This window comes from Pieris napi, chromosome 14, assembly GCF_905475465.1.
Source record: "Pieris napi chromosome 14, ilPieNapi1.2, whole genome shotgun sequence".
Taxonomy (NCBI): domain Eukaryota; kingdom Metazoa; phylum Arthropoda; class Insecta; order Lepidoptera; family Pieridae; genus Pieris; species Pieris napi.
In genome coordinates, this window is record NC_062247.1 from 9,109,113 (window position 1) to 9,129,691 (window position 20,579).

Sequence of the window (20,579 nt, forward strand, 5' to 3'; positions counted from 1 at the left end):
AAGTTAAGAATAGACATTCATTGTCGGTCTTCCATAGATAACTCCAATCAGCGGCGAACAAAACCTAATCAAATGGTTTAAAATTTTGCTTATTTTAAAATCTTCAATTGAGTCTGTAACTGTATAAGAAATACGGACTTCTTAAAATTGTTGCTATTTCTCTGTTACTTCTCGAAAAGAAAAGCGTAGATCTCATTATTGAGAGACTATTGATGGTTATCTAGTCAGTTCGTCGTCGCAATTCTTACGAGAGAACTTAGTAAATATTACATCAATAAGACAAACTTTACGACATTCGTTTGTTTTTTCTAGTAAAATTCACTGGTCACCGAATAGTGAAGTGATCCTAATGTAGCGCCTAAAAACTTGACTGTTTACACCGATCTCAATAAATAGAGACCAATTCTATTAATTTTGCAAAAATCTTAAAAATGACTTCTTAAACCGGTAATATGCAAGTCGATATATAAACCTTGGTCGGTATTGCAACACACTCAGTTCAGCTCTAGTCGCTTTGCCGCTTGGAACGAGCGTTTGACGCCGGCCACGGAGAGGGCGAGAGAGTTACTCGGCGATTTGATATGTGGTTTTTAGTGTTGTGACGTAGTGACAAGCTTATCAGTACTCGCATGTAAATAAACAATGGATGTGAACAGAGCGGTAAGTTATAACCTATTTAAAATCGATTTAAACAAATAGTCCAAAATCAGGTGAACCTAAAAAATAATGCTACTGAGAATCTTTACCTGATGTATTTTATGAACTATATAATAATGGTGGTGGTAATTATTCGGGTAATACATAAGTAAATGATCATTGTTGTAAAATTTGGATTTTTTATTAATTTTAACTTTTTTTTAATGAATTTTGCATATAAAGTCCAAATGTGTTAAATCCATCATTAAGTTTAGCATAAATATCACACAGTAACCTAACTAAGATACGGATATACCTATCTATAATTAACATAAAACTTTAACGGATAATTTATTCACTTTATATATTTTTTACTATTAATTCTAACCATTTATAAGTAAAAATGTCGCTCCGTTCCTTCCTGCTTAATTATAAAAACAATAAGTAAATTTTAGTACTAAAACTTGATATGCAAGTTAAAATAACTACTAATTCGTAAATTGAAAGTTAAAAACATTTAATTTAATAATAAACTATGAAATATGATGAATCCGCACTAAAAAACTCATTGGTTATGAACATGATTTGCAAATTACCTTAATTGGCAAGCTCAAAATTCCTCAACTTAATTGGCTTAAGTGCAAATATAATAGCTTTCTGTTGTTCGTTTACTTTTTGCTCAAATAAAAAACCTTATTATAGTTTTCTATAGACCGACGTGATTATGGATGAAGACGATACGGGTCAGAATTTTTGTACAGATAAAAAATGTTTTAGGAAAACAAAAGACGGCTATATTAATTGAAAACGACGATTTCTTCAAAGCTAGCTTTCTTCTAGAAAGAAAAATCTGGGGGTTGTGACCCCCAGATTTTTCTTTCTATATACGCAAATAAAAGCGAGACAACAACATAGCTTATATAAAAAAAGCCACAAAATCACCTGCTTGTATACACGACGGTTAATGCCGCATGAAGGGTACCACTGTATTATAATTTAAAATTAGAACATAAAATTGAATAACTTAATATCACATGACTAACATCACCGTGCACCCAGCAACACATACCATATATGTATTTATTTGAATACCGGAATGAGCAACAATCTAAGAATTTTGGCGTCGCTATCAAATTTTATTATATCCGTCTCTTGTTTACCAGAATGTATTTAAATTTATTTTATTTATATTAGTCGTCTACATACCAATGCTGTTATTAATAGAACTAAGGAGAATTTAACATCAACATTTCCTTAGTCTTTTTAATTTGCTTAAAAATCATAACATATTTCCGAAAAAAATTTGGGATCGAAAAATATTTGCATAACCTACACTTGCACTATTCTTTAAAAAAAAAATGAAATGCAGGCGTCCTCGTCTACGTAAAATACTTAAAACAATCCAAAATTCTACAATAACCCGTATATATCTATATAGTCATTAAAATAAGCTCATACTTTTGACATTGAAGACTGAAGTAATGTTATAAGTGATAGTTCGAACAAAACGCTTGTTAAAGCCGAAATAATTGGTGCAGGGACTGGAGGCACGACGCGCGGCCTTCACATTTCACTACACCCGGACTTAGCACATCCAGGGCATTGCCCTTATATCCTTTAAATGAAACCTCAAAGTCCCGATTAGCCAATGGAATTTTAATTACTCAAGTCCAAATACAGAAAGCTAATAAGTTGGAGCTTCTTAGATAAAGCTCATTTACAATACTAGCGACAAAGTCGAGTTTTATGAACTTTAGAATCTCCTTGATATTTCGTCTCTAAGATAAAAATGTATATCCTTAATAATATATCCTTTCTAATATAAATATTATGAAACCTGTATGTCTAAACAATTGGTATCAGTAGATTCTGAATAACTGAATAGAAAATTGAAAAATACTAATTTATATAAATTAAAGTATAGTAAATAAATCTAGTAACTTAAAAATAAAATTTTACTATTACACTTTAAAATTCTCAATAAAAAAATTTATTGACAATTTATTGTATGTTACTTGACAATTTGCTAATCTTTTCAGAAAACACAACTTGGCATTTCCCAAACGATGTCAATGCCTATATTATGAAATCTTTCAAAGTCCAATGAATCATTTGCAATAAATAATCTTTAGTCATATTTTGTATTAATTATATGTTACATAGTAACTCTTCGGTTACTTAATAAAATTACTAATTTACTTAATGCAAAAGTCAAAAATAATTTATTCATATAGGTAACACAATGTACACTTATGAACGTCAAAAAAGAAATATACATTAAATGCTTCTAATTTTACATTAACTGCCAGTTCTCAAATCAAGGGCGTAGAACCGAAGAGAAGAACTGGCAATAAACTCTCCGCCACTCTTTTTAATCGCCAAGATTTTTGTTTTACATTTGTAAGGAGCTGCAACCATTACACAATGTTGAAATTGAAAGCAAAGATTTGTCCTCTATCAGCAGGAGGCATGGTGAAACAGGAGCACGCACTTACATTCTCGTGGGTACAACACGCAAATGCGTCAGAAACCTCCCTTTATGACATTATATAGGTTGTTTTGGGTTCGTCATTCATACTTTAAACTACTCAGTAGGTTCCTTGCAGTCAAAGGAATAGACCAGACCGTCTTAAAAAAAATCGTAAATATAATTTTTGGACCAGTGGATCTTACTAGAAATTCGACAATTTATGAAGTACACAGATATCTATCTAAAATAAAGAAGATATGCTAACCTTAGTGCGAATTTACCTTGTGACCGTGAACTAACGCGGTTTATGTAAGACCATGTCAATAACACTGATTTATCGCTTATTTTATTCAAAGATTTGTCCTTGTCAATATAATAACAACGTTAAAAAATTAGGAACTGCAGTGTTGCAGCCAGGTGGGCAGAGAATGAATCATGCTAGAGATTAGCTATTGCTCAATGAGTTTGTTGAATGTTCCGTGTCTATAATTTATGGTTAATCTTGCTTTTAAAACCAGAACAAATAGTACTAGTATTATAAATGCCAGCTACAATACTATAGCTGCTTAAACGATTTAGATATCCAAAATAACATCGTAGATGAAGTTGCGAACTTCTAAGGCGGAATCGAAAATTTTTTTAAATTATTTGGATTTTTTTATTTCAGTTATTTATGTTTAAAAAAATGTATTTACTGTTTTTCGTTCACAATTCCCTAGTTAAATTTATGTATGTTACATTGGGGGCATAAGAATTTTAGTAAGGCTAAGGTGGGGCACAAAAAAGGTTTGGAACACTGTTCTTCTACACACATTGCAACTCTATTTTCAAAAAAAAACAATTGACAATCTCAAATGAGTAATCTAAAACTTTTGTACACTTACGTTTCGCATTCATTACTTTGAGACGGATGTCCCGAAACAAATCCGTGATGTGATGTAATTAGGTTTAACCCTAACAAAAAAGCTTCACGATGTCCTCGTTAGAAAACTTTAAGAGCTAAAACCTTTTAAATAAAAACGTCTCAATTAAACTTTGAAATGATCGGAACCACAGAGTTTTTGACATTACGAAATTTTGCACGTCAATGACAGATGTGACGACACAACTCAAAGGTCATTGAGTTTTGGGACAAATATTTCTAGTGATTCACAACATCATTAACATTTATTTATATAACATTGTCAAATATCGATAATATCATTAACATTTTGGTATGTTTTATAATTATTATGTGTTTCATTTAGAAATGTCTAGGAAGCGTATTTATTCCCAGCTTTGGACGGCTGGGTATTTAAAACATGGAATAGATTTAGCGTTGCCTTGGAGTAATTTAGCATTGTAATGGTGAAAGAATGTTTAAAATAGTTGTTGGGTCGATTTGTTAGAAACATACACAAATTTAAAAATACAAATCTTTCCTACTTATAATATTAGTATAGAAAAATGAAAAGGATTATATTCAAACATTAATACGTATTCTTCTAAATAATATCTTAGACTGTAATTTCTTCTTTCTAAATGGAATTTTATTTCATTAATAAAATTCTAAATTCAAAGTTATAATAATATAACAATATATGATCAGGCAAACGAAAAAAAAAAAACAATTGAACTAATTGTTTTTTTTTTATCTTCGTTTACTTGACGTCTCCTTGACAACGGTGGTTTTGAAAGAACTTAAATATTAAAATGGCTTATGTGGCACAGTAGGGTAGTCGGAATTTGGAACGTAGGTTTATATCGTCAAAAACAGGTTTAAAAGAAGGGCACAGCATGAATTTCGCAAATTATTTTTCACATTCTTTGTATGGAGCTAGAACGGTTATTCATAAGTATTTAAATGGTTTAAAGAGAATAAGTTGATGAATTATAAAATCAGTCACGTTTAAAAATCCGGCAATCATAAAATCTTAGGATTTCCGGATTAAAAAATTTGCATGAAAATTTAAATATTTTGTTTAATGTATGGTTAACAACATTCTTCCTAGCCTTGACCTACAGGTAGCCGTCTCAGAGATACGATTAAAAACAATGTATTTTTATCTATTATTTTTGTTTATTCCATCTTTATTTGATAGTTTTTTACGTTTTTACGAATCTAAATGCATAATAATCTGATAATATTGGTTACAGACTATTTTCGCTATTAAAACACGATATTACGCGAAAATTTTCCTTTACCTGTCTCGTCTAGAGTCCCTCCCAAAACTTCCGTTTTGTCATCTATATAATAATTTTAAATTACATAAAAATAACGACGACGCGACCTTAGTCTTAATTGACACATGTTGGTATTTATCAACCAGTTAACATGATAGCCAGGAAACGTTGTTCTATTTGAAAAAGATTTCAATCCGTCAAGGCAAAATGTTTTTGTATACAATTTGATACTCGAAAACAACTAGCTATATTAGATAAGTACACAATGGAACTTTTGCTTCCTTGTCACTTGATATAGTTACTATGCATACATTGAATTTTGTATCCTGGCAAACGGTTTTTACTGAAATCATTCTTAAATTAATTAAACCCCAGTAGAACGAGAATCCCGAGGACTTTTCTAATGAGGAATCAGTTACTACTATACCATCTTGTCTGAACAAGATGGTATAGTATTAAGTGATACATTCATTCATATATCGAGTGTTTCATATTTTAATAGCGCCTTCAAGATTTCTTAATAATTTAATTGCTTGTCCTGTAAAGTAATGAAATAGCATTTATCATATTCTGACCTATGGCCACAGATTAATACATTTAGATTTTGGCGACAAATTCAACGTAAGAAACTCGTCACAATATAAACTACAGAGTATTAAAACAGATCGATAAACATAACAGGAGATTGAATACGTCAAAGCATGACATCACTATTCGTAAGAATCCGGATGAGTTCCCAACCCATCACGGCCACTTTTTCTAATCATCCCACTCAATAACGTACGTGCTATTAGCGGCTAATTGATTATGACGTTCACGTACAAAAAACAAAACAATTATTTTCATCTCCATAAAATGATGTAAGAACATCCGTTTTAATGTTTATTCATTGTTCGCATCCATAATTCAAGATCATCTAGACCTCGGCCAGAAGGCGAAGTCGAAATAAAATCTGTGCACGCGCATATTTCTATAAAATTAAAATTTATAACGAGGCTAGATCATCTTCATTGTCAGTCGAGCTAGTGATTTGCATTGACATGATTCCTGTTAGCATAAATTGAGTTCAAGGACGACCATAAGCATAGTTTGTGACCAGCGTGAACAATATGTTATGTCCTCATGACGCTTATAAACGATGATTGAAACTACTTGTGTCGCCTTGCAATTGCATTGTTGAAATGCCTATATACGAACAAATGGTATAACGTGGCGCACGCGACTTGCGTATCATTACGCTTGTATATAGAGCGTATGTGGTAAAACCCTTTTACAAAAGGAATGAAAAATCAATCAAAGAACTTTCTCGTTGCTGTTTTATTATTGATAATTTTCAATTCACACTTTCATTCTTAGAATAAACACGAAGTACGAATTAAATATGAGGTCGTCAAAATCAAAAGGCATTGTGACATTTGCATCACCGAAAGTGTTCCGAGAATTTGCAGCACGCTTTCTCCTAAAAGAGGCCAGACTAGCTCGTTAACCGATTATCATGGTAATTGTAACAAGCATTGTTTTGAGAACCTGCTTTAGGATTTCTAACGCAAACAATTTATTTATTGGTCAGCTAACAGGGCCTACATAGGTAAAAATCTTCCTTACAGAAACGTAAAGGACCTTTTACAAAAAAACAAATATGATTGAAAAATACGTAAAAGTTTAACGTACTAGTTTCATTTTGTAAGCTAAGAATAATACGTTGAAACTGCGACATGGAAAGTGGACAAGATATATCTATCCCTAACTTGTGTTCATTAACATATACGCGGTATAAAGGACCACCGAGTAAACTTCGTCGGAAAAGTAGAAGGAAAGTCTGGCGTGGGTACCTTTTTGGGATAGGTAATAAAATTTATTTAGTCATTAATTTTGGACAAACAATATTGTTTTGGTAAGTTTTGACATGAATTGAAATTTTACATAAACTGTGTCAACGATTGCCGATAGTTTGAAATATTAAGCCCAATTCGCATTGATCCGGGTATCCTTTTAATATTATAAAAAAAAATTGCTGGATTGAAAACAATGGTCGTCGCTAGCAAGTAGGTACATACTTGAGGCTACTAGAAGATATTTAAAAATTCTTTTAAATATCTTCGCAAACGGCGAAAATTGTGCCTATTTTAGTATAGTAGTTTTATTCTTTGAGTACATTGTCTTCACTTATAATTATTTAACTAATGTATACAAAATATTGTAAACCCTATTTTAAAAGAGTAAGAGTGGAGTTCTATGTCCATTCTTCTCCACACGAAACTACCTTTTGGAAGGGGGCAACTAGAATCATCTTAATATTTTATTTAACGTTCAAAAGTACCATTTTAGGAGGTCTAATTGAAATAAATGATTTGACTTTTGACTATTGAAAAAGGTTGATAAGCCTTTGAAAACATCTTTTACATAAGTATTTATTCTTCGTTATTAGATACTAGGTTAGTTAAGAGTTAGTAACTGAACTCCCAAGTCTTATAATAACATTACGTAACATTCACTATATGGCAGCATTGCATAAATGTTTGTGGGACGGAAAGCAATCGTCATTACATATTAAAAAACTAATGTTACCTAAGTCTACATCCTCAGTAAATTTTTACTCTTGAATTATATCGTTAAGAATTATTAAAACAATCAAACATTTTCATTAAATGGATAACATTCTAAATTCAAAAAATATCGCAATTCTTCGCATTTTTTTTGGAAATCACTCAACAAGAGCATGGGAAGCTCAATCCGCTTACATTTGTAACTGTTCAGTTATTTTGGTTGTGTTAAAGTGCTTAACTCATAGACACCTGCAATATGTCTACACGCGTTGTCTATTCCAAACGGACGAGGCTCGTTTGGACTATTTCAATTTAGATACTCTAAAACTACGACGTGACTTCATTGATCTAGTTTTAATATAAAATATTTAACTTTAATACTCATACTTATCTTCCCTTCTTTGCAATCCTATAGTTCCTTCGTTCCATTCTCTTAATAAAGTTTTCATTTAGTTTCTATTTTATTTTGTGGTTGTTTGCTAAATTTTCCTTCTTGCTAGCTTGCTTATCTTCTAATATATTTCATGTGTATGTGTGTACAATTTGTAATGGCATACTTTTCTGTATAATTTCACGCATACACGTTTGTTTTAGAACTTATAAATAAATAAATACCAGGCGTTGTAAAGTTACGTTTTTAAAGACGTCGTTTTTTGGTACGTTTTAAAAGCCTCTTAGGGTAAGCTTCAGAGTCTCTTTGCGATATAATACACCCAAAATCCAATACGTTTAAACGTAATCAAGAGTCATAGGAGCTAAGTTAGAGTCGACTTTATCTCCCTATAGTAACGCAGGTTTATATTTCAACATTAAAACCACTCCATCAACCGCCTTACTTAATTTATTAGACCCGACGGGATTGAGCCAGTCGGTGTCTTTGCAATCGGACTGCTTTACCAACTTGTCAAAGTAGGTTTGTTTGTATGATGTAATGTACCGTGATCACAATAACCGTTATTGGCAGAGGCGTAGACGAGTTACATGCAATTAGATTCGTTAAGATTTCATTGCGTAATTTATAACCGGTGTTTTAATCTAAATACACTTTACCGTATAATGTAGTTATAACCCAAGGTATAATAAAAATACATACTTATTCTATGTTGTTACGTATGTAGTACCGTCATTCTTTTAAAAAAGGTGACTCACATTTTTAGGATATACCCTCACATTATACATAAAAAAAAAAATAATTCTAACAATTGCTGTGTTAACAACTCAAAAACTCTGCCTTATCTATAAAAGCTTTATAGCAAGAAGCGTAGAACAGTGTATTTAGACATGATTCGATTTTTATGCATAACGTGGCCTACTAGACTTTTTTGGTAACCAACATCTTTGTTGAGGGATTTTGATATTATTATCATCAAAATTAACGCTCCCAATCTAAGCATAAACTAATATGTTCTGTAGAAAATCCGGTATTGAGTTCGATTTATTCTATATCGGTTTAATTACGCGGATTAGCTCTACATGACTTTTAGCCATAGGATTCTATTAGGGAATTGTTTGCCATAGAAACATAGGAATTGTACGAGTTCCGAGCACATACCAATTAACACGTGTAGCAGATAATTACATATTTACTAAGACGAGAATCTCCAACGTGTTACAGCCACGTGTGTAACTAAATTTATCAGGCCTAGACAGACATCCGCCAACAATCACGTGCCAATAGAAGTACTTAATGCATTATGCATTGATAATAAAACATAAACGCTTCAAATGCATCAAAGTATCGAATCAATAAATAATTAAAAATACACAAGTAAGATATCTTCGTGATCATTTGCTTTTAGATACTAATAATCAATATAAGCCTTCTGTGGCTGCCACGCGCCGTCGACTTTTTGGATCTGAAATGCAACCAGCATTCCTTACAATGTTTTCCTTCACCATACGCGTGATAAATGTATTAATGAAAAGTGCATTGGTGCAGAGACGGGGTTCAAGCATACTTAGGGATGAGAGCACGCTCAAGCCAACACGAATAGCAAGCTGCTCTTCATAAATTAAAGAAAGATTTTTAGGTATAACTCTTCTCTGCTTGTTATCTTTGGAAAATGTCTAGTTCACAAATCCTACAAATTATTTGATTCTCGAAATACGGAATAACGTATTTGAACGACATCGATTGACACGTGTTATTCATCTAACACAAATATGATGTACCTAATAAGGTTAACAATAAAAAAAATATCACTTAATTTTTTCTTAATCAATTATTAAATTGCATCGTCGTACTCTTTTAACCAATTTACTTCGAGCGCAAGCTCGCTTAAACTAGGCGAGACACTTGTTCTAAAGTTTGAATAGCGAAAGTTTAAGGCTTTGCACAAAGTACAATCGCACAGATCACAACCGGTTATTTGCAAACAAAAACTCGCAGGATATCCTCATTGTAATTGCATTCTATTAATTTCAATATACATTTTAAGCCTAATAAATAAATATTTTTAAAATATACACACAATAAAGTTGATATAAAATTCTATATATTAAACAAAACGCGTTTGGCTAAAATCGTGTTTTTGTGTAAGTGTATTTAATAGGTTCGCTAAATCTAGTATATTAATCTTTGCAAATGTTCTTGTGATATAAGAACCATTTCGAATTCAGCAGTGAAATATTTTAAAGAAATTCTTGTGATGTTTTAGGTAACCAAATATTTTTGTTAAAACATGCCTTGCTAACTCAAATACTCGCGTAATAATAATCTACAAGGTACCAAAATCATTTACCATAAACGTACACGCCTTAAAGGTCTATCCATCATCTTATCAACAGAACAAAGGTTTACGAGTCCATGAGAGCAAAAACAACTAAAATTGTATCTGCGCCGGAGGCCGGCAAAGATAAAGAGATCGCGAACCTTGAATATTGTCTGACAAAATCAATCGGACGACTTGACCTAAAAATGAAATTCATGAAACATCACAGCGTAAATCACGACTGAGAAATTCATAAGAAATTTGTAATATTTCTACGAAATTCTGTCTCACGGAGCCTAAACCGTTACACAATTGTCGTCTCTATTATGTCTACTGTTAAATGGTATTAGGGTTGACAATTGAATGAAGAACCGTGATCTTATAATTCAAGTATGAGCATACGCATGTATTGAAACGTAAATTTTATAATAATTTTCAAATAAAATCTTCAACAGTTAAGACTTGAAGGTCAAACTAAAACACAGTTAATGACACAGGCAGAAATATAAGTTTTTTACAGCTTTGTCTTGTTTGTCATTCGGGTCACCTTCAGACCTTTTTTCGATAGCTGAAGCCCCATATAAATCATTTAAAACACGCTACAGTGCATTAGATTCCCGCAAAAACTTGCTTCAATTTGGCAGAGATGAAATTAAAGAAGTGACAGAAGACTTGTAAACATTAGGCAGCTGTATAAACAATGCATTTTAGTGTAAAAATTCACATAAACAAATACAAATGCATTAAATTTAACTTGAATCCCACATGTAGCTGGCATAACACTAATCATATAGATACATCTACCGTGATATATTTAACTTACTATGTTTTTAATATTTTATGTTTCTCAATGAAGTGACATGTATGTTTTTAATGAGAATAAACTTCGCTAAACCAATGCCAGTATATCCTTGGACAGACCTTAAATCAAAACTAATGCAAATTTCAGATTACAACGAACTGGCACATACCGAGGCCGTCTTTATCTAGTGCGGGCAGTATCAATGATTCCCGCTCTAGAGGCGGCTCCGCCTCCAGCCAAGGCTCTTCTAGTAATCACAGCACACACGTAAGTCTCCAATTAAATCATTAATTTGTTTTAAAATAAATGACATAAGTCTTACTATGAATCTTACGTGACCAAGCAAGACATCAAAGTTCTGTAAAATACATTTTAAAAGGGACTAGACTATTTCATTAAAAGCGATCCGATATTAGTACCTAGTACTTCGGAAATTCAAAGACAATTCATGAGAATTTAAAGTATTATTGAAATAACCTTTTTGTATAAAATCCTTATCAGCTTCGTGCCGCTTTGCAAAATTTTACATACTTTTTTAAATGTCACTCTTTTGTTTATATTTCCGTCATTAATTTAAAAGTGATTTCAATAATAAACCTTTTTGTAAAAAGTCTTGGAAGAATCGCCATATCCGAAATAGTAATAACAAACCCCTGTTCATTTAAGCAAATCTTGGCTTACTCTAACACTTCGATTGAATGTAACGCAAGGCAATTGATGAGAAAAAAAATATCAGTGACGCTACAAACTTATCAGGTCTGTATCTGTTTCATGATCTTTAGTCAATTAAATAGGCAAGTAGGTAATCAGCCTCCTGTGCCTGACACACGCCGTCCACTTTTTGTATCTAAGGCAAGCCGGTTTTCGAATGTTAAATGCGCACATAGAAAGTCCACGCAAAACCGGGGATCTATCCTACGACCTCAGGGATGAGAGTCGCACGCTGAAGCCACTAGGCCAACACAGCTCTCAACGCATAAATATACAAATTTACCGGCTTTAAAAATGCATTATCCCCTCGGAATTATAAAAATCAAAGTCAGATGTACTTTACATTTCGGACTATAGCTATATAATAAATTATCTAATCCATCTATATTGTTTCAAAGTTCACGTATAATTATCTTTAACGATGAAAACAATCCGGATATAGATAAACGAACGCGGATATAAAGATCATATTATGTAATGTTCATCATCTACTGTTATAATACTGATGCAAGAAGCCTTGGAGAGGCATTATAACATTTCTATTTAGGTTGCCAAAATGCCGATTACGATTCGATTATGTATTCATTAAACATCGAAAATTATAGGTAGCTCTTAAAAAAACGTCATTTATAATTGTATTTTTTCCCAATTTATTGATACAAAAGATTAATGGGACTTGGAACAAATTTATTTCAACACTCTCGGACTCTGTCGACAGTCTCTCGCAGACCACGCATGCTGAAAAGAACTCGAAAGGTCGAGTTATGTAAATAATATAATCGTTAAACAATATATAATAAAGATTTATATAAATTTAACGACACATTTAATATTGATTTTTGAAGTTCTTTAGGCGCGTTATCAAAAATTGATGAGAGTGAAATTTTACGATGCGCGCGCACCGTGACACAAAATTATCAGTATGAAGTTGCCCACGGAAATGCTACGGCATTGGACATAATTTAAAAACAACATTCGAATAATAATAGAATTTATGTTACACTTAATGTAAGAGAATAATAATAAATATTTATTTATTTAATTTTTCAAATGTAAACTGAACTTTATTGACTATAATGACTCCTTTTCCATGCAATCAAAAACTATTTTTAATAATGCCAAAGAAGTATAACTTCTTACGCGAGTACATAAGTACACGCACCATTTGTTTTATTATCCAATGGTCTACGATCCAGTCGAACCAAACACTCGTTTATAAATCGAAAGAAAATAAATCTTTTGCATCACTTGTGATATGGTCATGAGAGTAATACCAGTTTTACATTCAGCCGTAGTGAGCAGGGAACGCGATATATGTATTAAAGTATCGCGTTTACACACTCGTCCTGCCCACTTCCCTGCTCACTACGGCTGAATGTAAATGCGGCATAAAGCTTTGAGAGAGATTCATTAGAGATGAGAGTAATTTGCACATTCATTTCTCATAATTAAATGTTACCTCTTTACTTGTGCCACTTAGAAAATAAACATTACAAAACATTCTAACTATGTCAAGTTAAATGAAAATGAAAGCTGTAAACATACCAGTCTTCGATTCTATCATTATTAACATTACTATATACTTTACAGAGCGTCTCATCCGGATCACTTCTTCTAACAGCTGCACACTTAGTACAATTGAATGGTAATCAAAACTACGAGCAGGTACCACGACCTGCCTTTACCAACGTAGTATCGATCCCAGAAGAAAGTGTCGATACATTATGGAAGGACGTCAAACGTGGGTCCATACCGGAACAAGATTCAACATCACTAGCCAGCTCCACCCACTTTACAGTTGTGAATGGTTTTACGAAACATCGACCGACGAAGGAGCCAAAAACCTGCTGCTGCAACCAATCCCATCAGATAACAGTCCTAGTCATTTGTATGACGATTCTGTTCTCTGCTTGTATATTGGCTGCTATATGCTTTGTCGAAAGTAAGTATGCACTGAGTTTGATATTGCATGAATAATTTAGATTTTTATCACGATTCTATACATATAACGACTCCAACGCCAAAAAATTCACAGTAGCTTCAGTATTATAAATTAAATCTTATTCAGACTTTTGCACCATACCAAAGTCATCATAGTTTAATAGCTAAAGGATAGGATTGAACAGTCAAGTATTACAGCCTTATTCAAAAACTTACAAGCCTGAAGAACTTATTTTGCAAAGTACCATAAGATTATTTCATAGCTAAGAGAAACCAGTACATTTATTAATAAGGACAAGCAAATCGTCGCTGTAGAATGATACCCTTGTATGTTACATTTCGTCAATGTTCCTTAAAATATTCTTATGTGTTTTTGTCTATAGGTTTAGATGGTAATCATGAAGTAGGGACTTATTTATTAATAACATAAAACAGTTATATAACATAAGAGACTAACAATTAAAAATAAACAGTTTTTTGACATACGAGGTTATCATTCTACAACGACGATATCTTCTCACAACACCAAGATTACAAAGTACTTCCCAACGTTTAACAATATTTAGTTCAACAATCTTAGCATTTCTTTCGAATGCAAATGTTTGTTCACTGAGCGATTTCTATCCAAAAGGTGAAGGAATTATGTTACATGCCAATAACAACCTTGACAAATAGACATGAACTTAGGTAATACCATGTATTTCAATTATAATCATAAAGGTGGGGCGAACATGGTTAACACACCCTTGAATGATATTAGCGTTAAGGCATGAGCATTTAACTGTTAACGATAGTTAAATAAAACCCGGTTAGTCGCATTTTAACTATCTCGGGAGGGACTTTCTTCTAACTACTTTGAGATCACTTTTATTGCCAGTTCTCGTACGCCCTTGATTTGAGATCTGGCAGAAGAAGCATTTAATGTATATTTCTTTTTTGACGTTCTACACTTAAGACATTGTGTTAGGGAGCGTTCAAGTATTACGGTCCTTTTGTAAAACGTTACGATGCGGGACGCGGATTGAATTTCGCGTTATTGTTAATATTATTTTCGAATTACACCACATAATAGTAACTAAAGAGGCACAAGGTGGTCACGAAACGTTTTACTATACTTGAGTACAGTACTGTACTAGGGTACTGAAAAACGTTACGGCGAGATACATGGGAGGGGGTCAATAATCTCCAAAAATTGCGTTACGTAATATTTGAACGCTTCCTTACCTATATGAATAATTATTTTGACTTTTGACTTTCACTACGTAAAAAAATTTATTACGTAATCATAATATCATCGCCTTTTAAATATAATATTTATGATTAAATTAAAAACTTCTTTCGAGGCTAACCTTATATATATCGTAGGCCGTGGCGTAATTGTATTTTACGTCAGAACTTGAACCGACATATCTGCAGTTGCAATTAACATTTTTTTTTTTGTTTCAGTGCGAATGCGAAGAGAAACCGGAATGTACAAATATTCTTAGAGACGGTTAGAAAGCATTCAATCGACGAATTAGTTATAGTTATTTATAATAGTGAGGCTATTATATAAGTAATTACTGGAAATTTCATAAATTAATGGAAATTGTATTTTGATGCTTTAATTAAGCATTCAATTATATTGACATCGGCCACATAGACGTACTAAAGCTTTTATAAAATCACTTCAGGAAGCTATTTTGTCTTTTGAAATGACAAAACACTCTCGATGGCACGTTTATAAAGACATTAGTTTTACCTTTCCCAAACACCTTTCAGCATAATAAATGGACCTTGGTCATTTGAAATATCAGATTTAAGAATAACATTTTCATGATTAAATACACCTGGATGTTTTATGTATAAGTATAATTAGAAATCTATCTCGGTTTTTATCGCATGGATGCGATCTTAAATACGATTGTGTAATTAGAGTTGAATAAATTAGTGCAATAATTAGTTAGGTCTAGTAACTGGTATTTAGAACAATTCAGTGCTCAAATCACATTCTAGTTAAGTAAATTATTAAAAGCAGATAACTGTGATTATATTTACTATGTTAATAAATGAATAGTAGAAATTAAAAAATAAATTGTACTATAATCAAATCGAAAATTAAATATGTGTTTTAGAAACACTATTTCAAGGAATTTAAACTTCGACTGCAGCTACGGGTCACATACACGGTGGCCCTAGTTAGATCCGGCGAAGCAATGTTATCACGTTTGTACATAAAGGTGAAATGTATCAGGAAGTTTAAAAAGTATATTTTAATACTATAAGCAACTGTTTCGATAAATATAACGTATATTATCGTAAATCAGTTTCTTATACGCATTACTATAGATTATATTAAATTCACAATACAAAGTGTATAACGCAGAAGAATTAGGAAGGAATGTAATAATTTAACACTTCTAGCAAAATGCCAGTGAATATTGAATTAGTGTTATCACATGCCCGATAATTTTGAAGCTCGTGTGGTATTCGGGGGATTATTTTTCCGACCCAAATGTCGGCCAATACAATTACACCATGAGACGAAATGTACAGTTAACAAATAAGAATTTCATAATGAATAAAACAACTACTTAATACTTTTCTTGAAGCAACGACCAGAGAAAATTTTCACAAAAAATTTTCAGTATAATACCATGTAGGTTGTACCACGTGACGTCGAATGGTGCAATTCTATTGGCCGATATTTGGGTCGGAAAAATAATCAATGTAAATATTTAGCACAATTTATTAGAAATTAACTTGTATGCCCCAGTTAAAGATATTTCTTAATTTATAATCTGTGATAATTAAACACGATAATACGTAAGGTTTTTTTATTTATTTCAACCATATCCTCTAGTCTTTAAGTCGCAAAGGCAAAAGTGAAAACGCGAGCACTAAGTGTTCGATTCCCAGTGCGATAGTTATTAGGTTATATTGTTTCGTAATTTTAGAGAATTAATTAGTAATCGCTTCCTCTTCCTAAGGGGCTTATGGACCTTCTTCAAACAATAAATTAAATTTTGTTTAGAAATTAGATAATATTTATTGGACGAATAACAACAGAATCAGAAAGCCATGGAGGCGATCGGCGTATAAAATCAATCTTGATATATTGAAAAATCGTAGACTTAGTGTATATCTTACACTAATAATAAAAGAAATGTTTGTTTTGTTAAAGGTTTGAAATGATTGAACGATTTGAAAAAATAATTTTGTTGATGGTACCATCACATAGCGAACGAGTTACTTTTTAGAATTAAAAAATATTTAGTTTTAATCTAAGTAAAAATTATGATTTTTATAATTATAATAAGAATAGATTATATATATTTATTATTTCAATATCATACAAATCATAAAATACTGTCAATAAATGCATTTTAAATGAAAAGGTTTTTCATTTGTATGAAAATGAGTTACATATAAATCAGGTTTTCACCATTTTCTCGACAAGACAACGTAAAATCATGATTATGAAATAACCTGACTAAGACTTGTTAGATTTCCCGAATATGCTGGTTATAAATTATGTTGTGCCAAGTAACTGGTAGGTAACATAATTAAAAACAATGTAACATATCTAACTCTGATATATATATTTAAAAAACACCAACTTTTAAATTAATACAAAATTACAACTACAAGTTGTAACATCTTTACTTATTGTCTTATTTAAAGAACTCGTTAGTTACGATTTGCACCACAAGGTTTTTTGACAGCACGTACGCCTTGAACACACTACTTAATGTTTTAATACAAGCGCCACCTATCAGCCTTATTAGGAACTACAATAAAAATATTAATTCTTTAGGAAGCAACAATATTTAAAATAAACACGCCTATTAAGTATATAACCTTGTTATCTAAGAAATCAATCCCTAAAGATCTTTATCAGATATAAGAAATAATAGATAGAGAGAAGATAAAGAAATTAATTAACAGCCCTATACTGGCTGTAGTTTGGTCTAACGCCGTTTAATACAATTCTTTGAAATCTGGGTTGAATTTCTGGTGAACTACTATTATTTATACACATTGCTAAACAGCTTAAAAGAAAGCAATTAATTGCAGCAGATGCAGATATGTGTCCGCCCAGGTCTAATTCAGACACGGATACATGTTTTTATTTTACTTTTTTGGTAAATTTTATGATTTTATTTATATTGATTGGTATTTTATGTAGGTTTATGGTAGTAGTGTTAATTGTAAATGGAGCTGTTCATAATATACGCTCATAATTGCTGGTAACCGCATGAAATAGTCAAGATAAGAGTATGATAGTATGTATTTTTGTAGTCATCTTTCTTATTTGGCATTCAATTTCAAAAAGAATATTTTTTTTCACAAAAACTTATAGTGCTACATATCCAGTGTACGTTATTAATTTGGTATTATTTAAATTTATTAAATAACTATATTAATAAGTATACATAAAATAATTGTAAATGATAATTAATTTTGGAAACTGTCATTTTAAAAATGCCCCTAAAACTCGATTTGGAAAATAGGTATTTTAATTAAATGAAATATATACCTATTCAAATTGGAGTATAAATTATTAGCATAAATATTTTCTATAATATATTATATATCTAAGTCACATACATCGGTACATAGAACCTCAATTCTATGACAACCTATATATAAAGAGTTTAAGGGCCTTTAGAATTAGCTAACTTACCTCAACCTCTTCCAATGTTTGTGTCCATCTGTAATTTTCTAGGTCACATCCGTTGCCAGAATTAGGTTTTAACTTGTTCTTTTCTTTGGGATCATCTTCTTCATCCGGTACAGTGGAAGTTTCTGGATCATTTGATGCACTATCTCCACTACCATCTTCTTCCTCTGCAAAAAAATGTGTATTGCAAGACATAAAAAGTGTTAGCGGGTCAAACATGTAGAAAAGTGATTATGTCACAAGTCCATTGCCTTCTATGCCAGACTCATGTGGTTAATTTTCTTGTATAAGACATGAGAAAAGTTATAGAATTGGTAGAAATCTCTACCTCAACTAAAATAAAATATACAGCAGTTTTTCTCTGTATCTTTAGTAAATTTAAAAAAATTGTTAAGGCTTTAACAGATCAAAGTCCTTTAAATTATTTAATATAATCAGGTTAATACTCACTGCTCTGTTTATTTTTTTCTAGGTCATTTTGTAAATTTTCTGCCTCCTGATCAGTTAATTCGGTAACAGTAGCTGGTTCAAAGTCTTTAGCTAGACGTTCTTGTTCTTTTTTCTGTTGTATTTCCTTTAGTCTCTTTTCAGCTTCCAGTTTATCTCTTTTTATCTTCTCTTTCTCCTCTCTAGCCTTAGCGGAATGTTTGTAAAATGTGTCTTTAACCACCTACAAAAAAATAACTAAATCAATAAATTTGGGAATACAGTCAAAACCATTTACGACAACATTGTTTAGAAATACATACTGGTTATATTGAACAAAATCAAATGTTGCGGCTGAATTCTATTGTATTAGGTACATAATAACAACATCATCAACTGTTACGACTATCAGTTTTTACAACCAAATATGAGTAGTCCCTTCAATGTCATTATTACTATATGTGTATGTGTGTATGTTATATTATTATTATAATATAATATTTTGACTGTATACATAATTTAAATAAAAAATAATCAAATTTTGGAAGATGTCACTTTAAAGTTAAAACCCTATTTAACTTTAAAGAAAAATAAATAAGAAATTTAGTGACCTAAGGAGGTTATGTCCCAAAATGCAGCTTAGAATTTGCTATAAGAATTGTTTAAGGACCCAACATTCAAGATAGTGCTTATGCTATACATACAACATACCTTTTCCCATTCACCTTCCTTTCCACCGACAAAGAAGTCAGTTTTTCTTGCTAGAAATCCTACTATTGTATCCAATAACTGAAATTTAAAGTTTCTTATTAAATACATGAACTTTATAATGTTTTAAGTGTAACAGCGTGAAACCAGTTTTTTATTTATTTAAAATTATTTACATACATCTTTAACTCCTCCTTCATGTTGCTGCGCCATAGCAAGAAGCATGGAATCAAATTTTTCAGGATCGTGGGTCATTTTACGGAGAAATGTGTTTTATAATACAAACGAAACTCCTTTTACCTTCTTTTGTTTACAACCTGTAACCATGTGGATAATGTCTAATGGTATCACAACAGACCTATTAAAACCTTATTTCGACGGAATTATTTAAGGTAAGATATGAAATACTCACTTCTTATAACTATTTTACCTGATATTCAATTTAGAAAATACCGGCTTTATTATTTCACAATTTGATTGCTAATCGGAATGATTCTAGAATTTAGGAAATTCAATAGACAGATTATAGACTACTGACAGATAACAGTGATACGAGTAGGGCTGCCAGGCAAATTTTAGTTGTAAATTATATTATGACAAAAAAGAAGTTACAGGGATTGAACAGAAAAAACCTAAGAATTTTGTATTAACAGTCATTTCCATCTCGTGACTAATCTACTTCTACTAAATATTTAGATATACCACTTCGGAATATGTACACAATAAATAGTTAGATACTACAGTTATTATTATTTTTAACTCGCTGTCTCGGTTATTGTTTACAACATTTCCATGTTTACTT

At 31.7% G+C, this 20,579-nt stretch overlaps 2 protein-coding genes across 3 annotated transcripts in view; one reads left to right on the forward strand and one right to left on the reverse strand.

The window, feature by feature from the left end:
* The window catches only part of LOC125055891 (nuclear migration protein nudC), a 41,823-nt gene extending 21,482 nt beyond the window's left edge, over window positions 1–20,341 (reverse strand). The window contains exons 1-5 of one of the 2 annotated variants that reach the window (XM_047658581.1): window positions 20,190–20,341; window positions 19,958–20,094; window positions 19,781–19,858; window positions 19,094–19,313; window positions 18,647–18,810 (exon numbers count right to left, since the gene is read on the reverse strand). In XM_047658581.1, coding sequence (XP_047514537.1) covers window positions 18,647–18,810; window positions 19,094–19,313; window positions 19,781–19,858; window positions 19,958–20,032 — 537 coding nt within the window. In that variant the 5' untranslated portion in view covers window positions 20,033–20,094; window positions 20,190–20,341. The remainder of the gene's footprint in view (window positions 1–18,646; window positions 18,811–19,093; window positions 19,314–19,780; window positions 19,859–19,957; window positions 20,095–20,189) is intronic. The other variant, XM_047658582.1, reaches the window with a different exon arrangement.
* On the forward strand, window positions 484–16,411 carry LOC125055892. Its single transcript, XM_047658583.1, has 4 exons — window positions 484–660; window positions 11,476–11,595; window positions 13,630–13,981; window positions 15,427–16,411. The coding sequence occupies exons 1-4, from the start codon at window positions 643–645 to the stop codon at window positions 15,465–15,467; spliced, it is 531 nt and encodes a 176-aa protein (XP_047514539.1). The 5' UTR covers window positions 484–642; the 3' UTR covers window positions 15,468–16,411.
* Window positions 20,342–20,579: the final 238 nt, after the last annotated feature.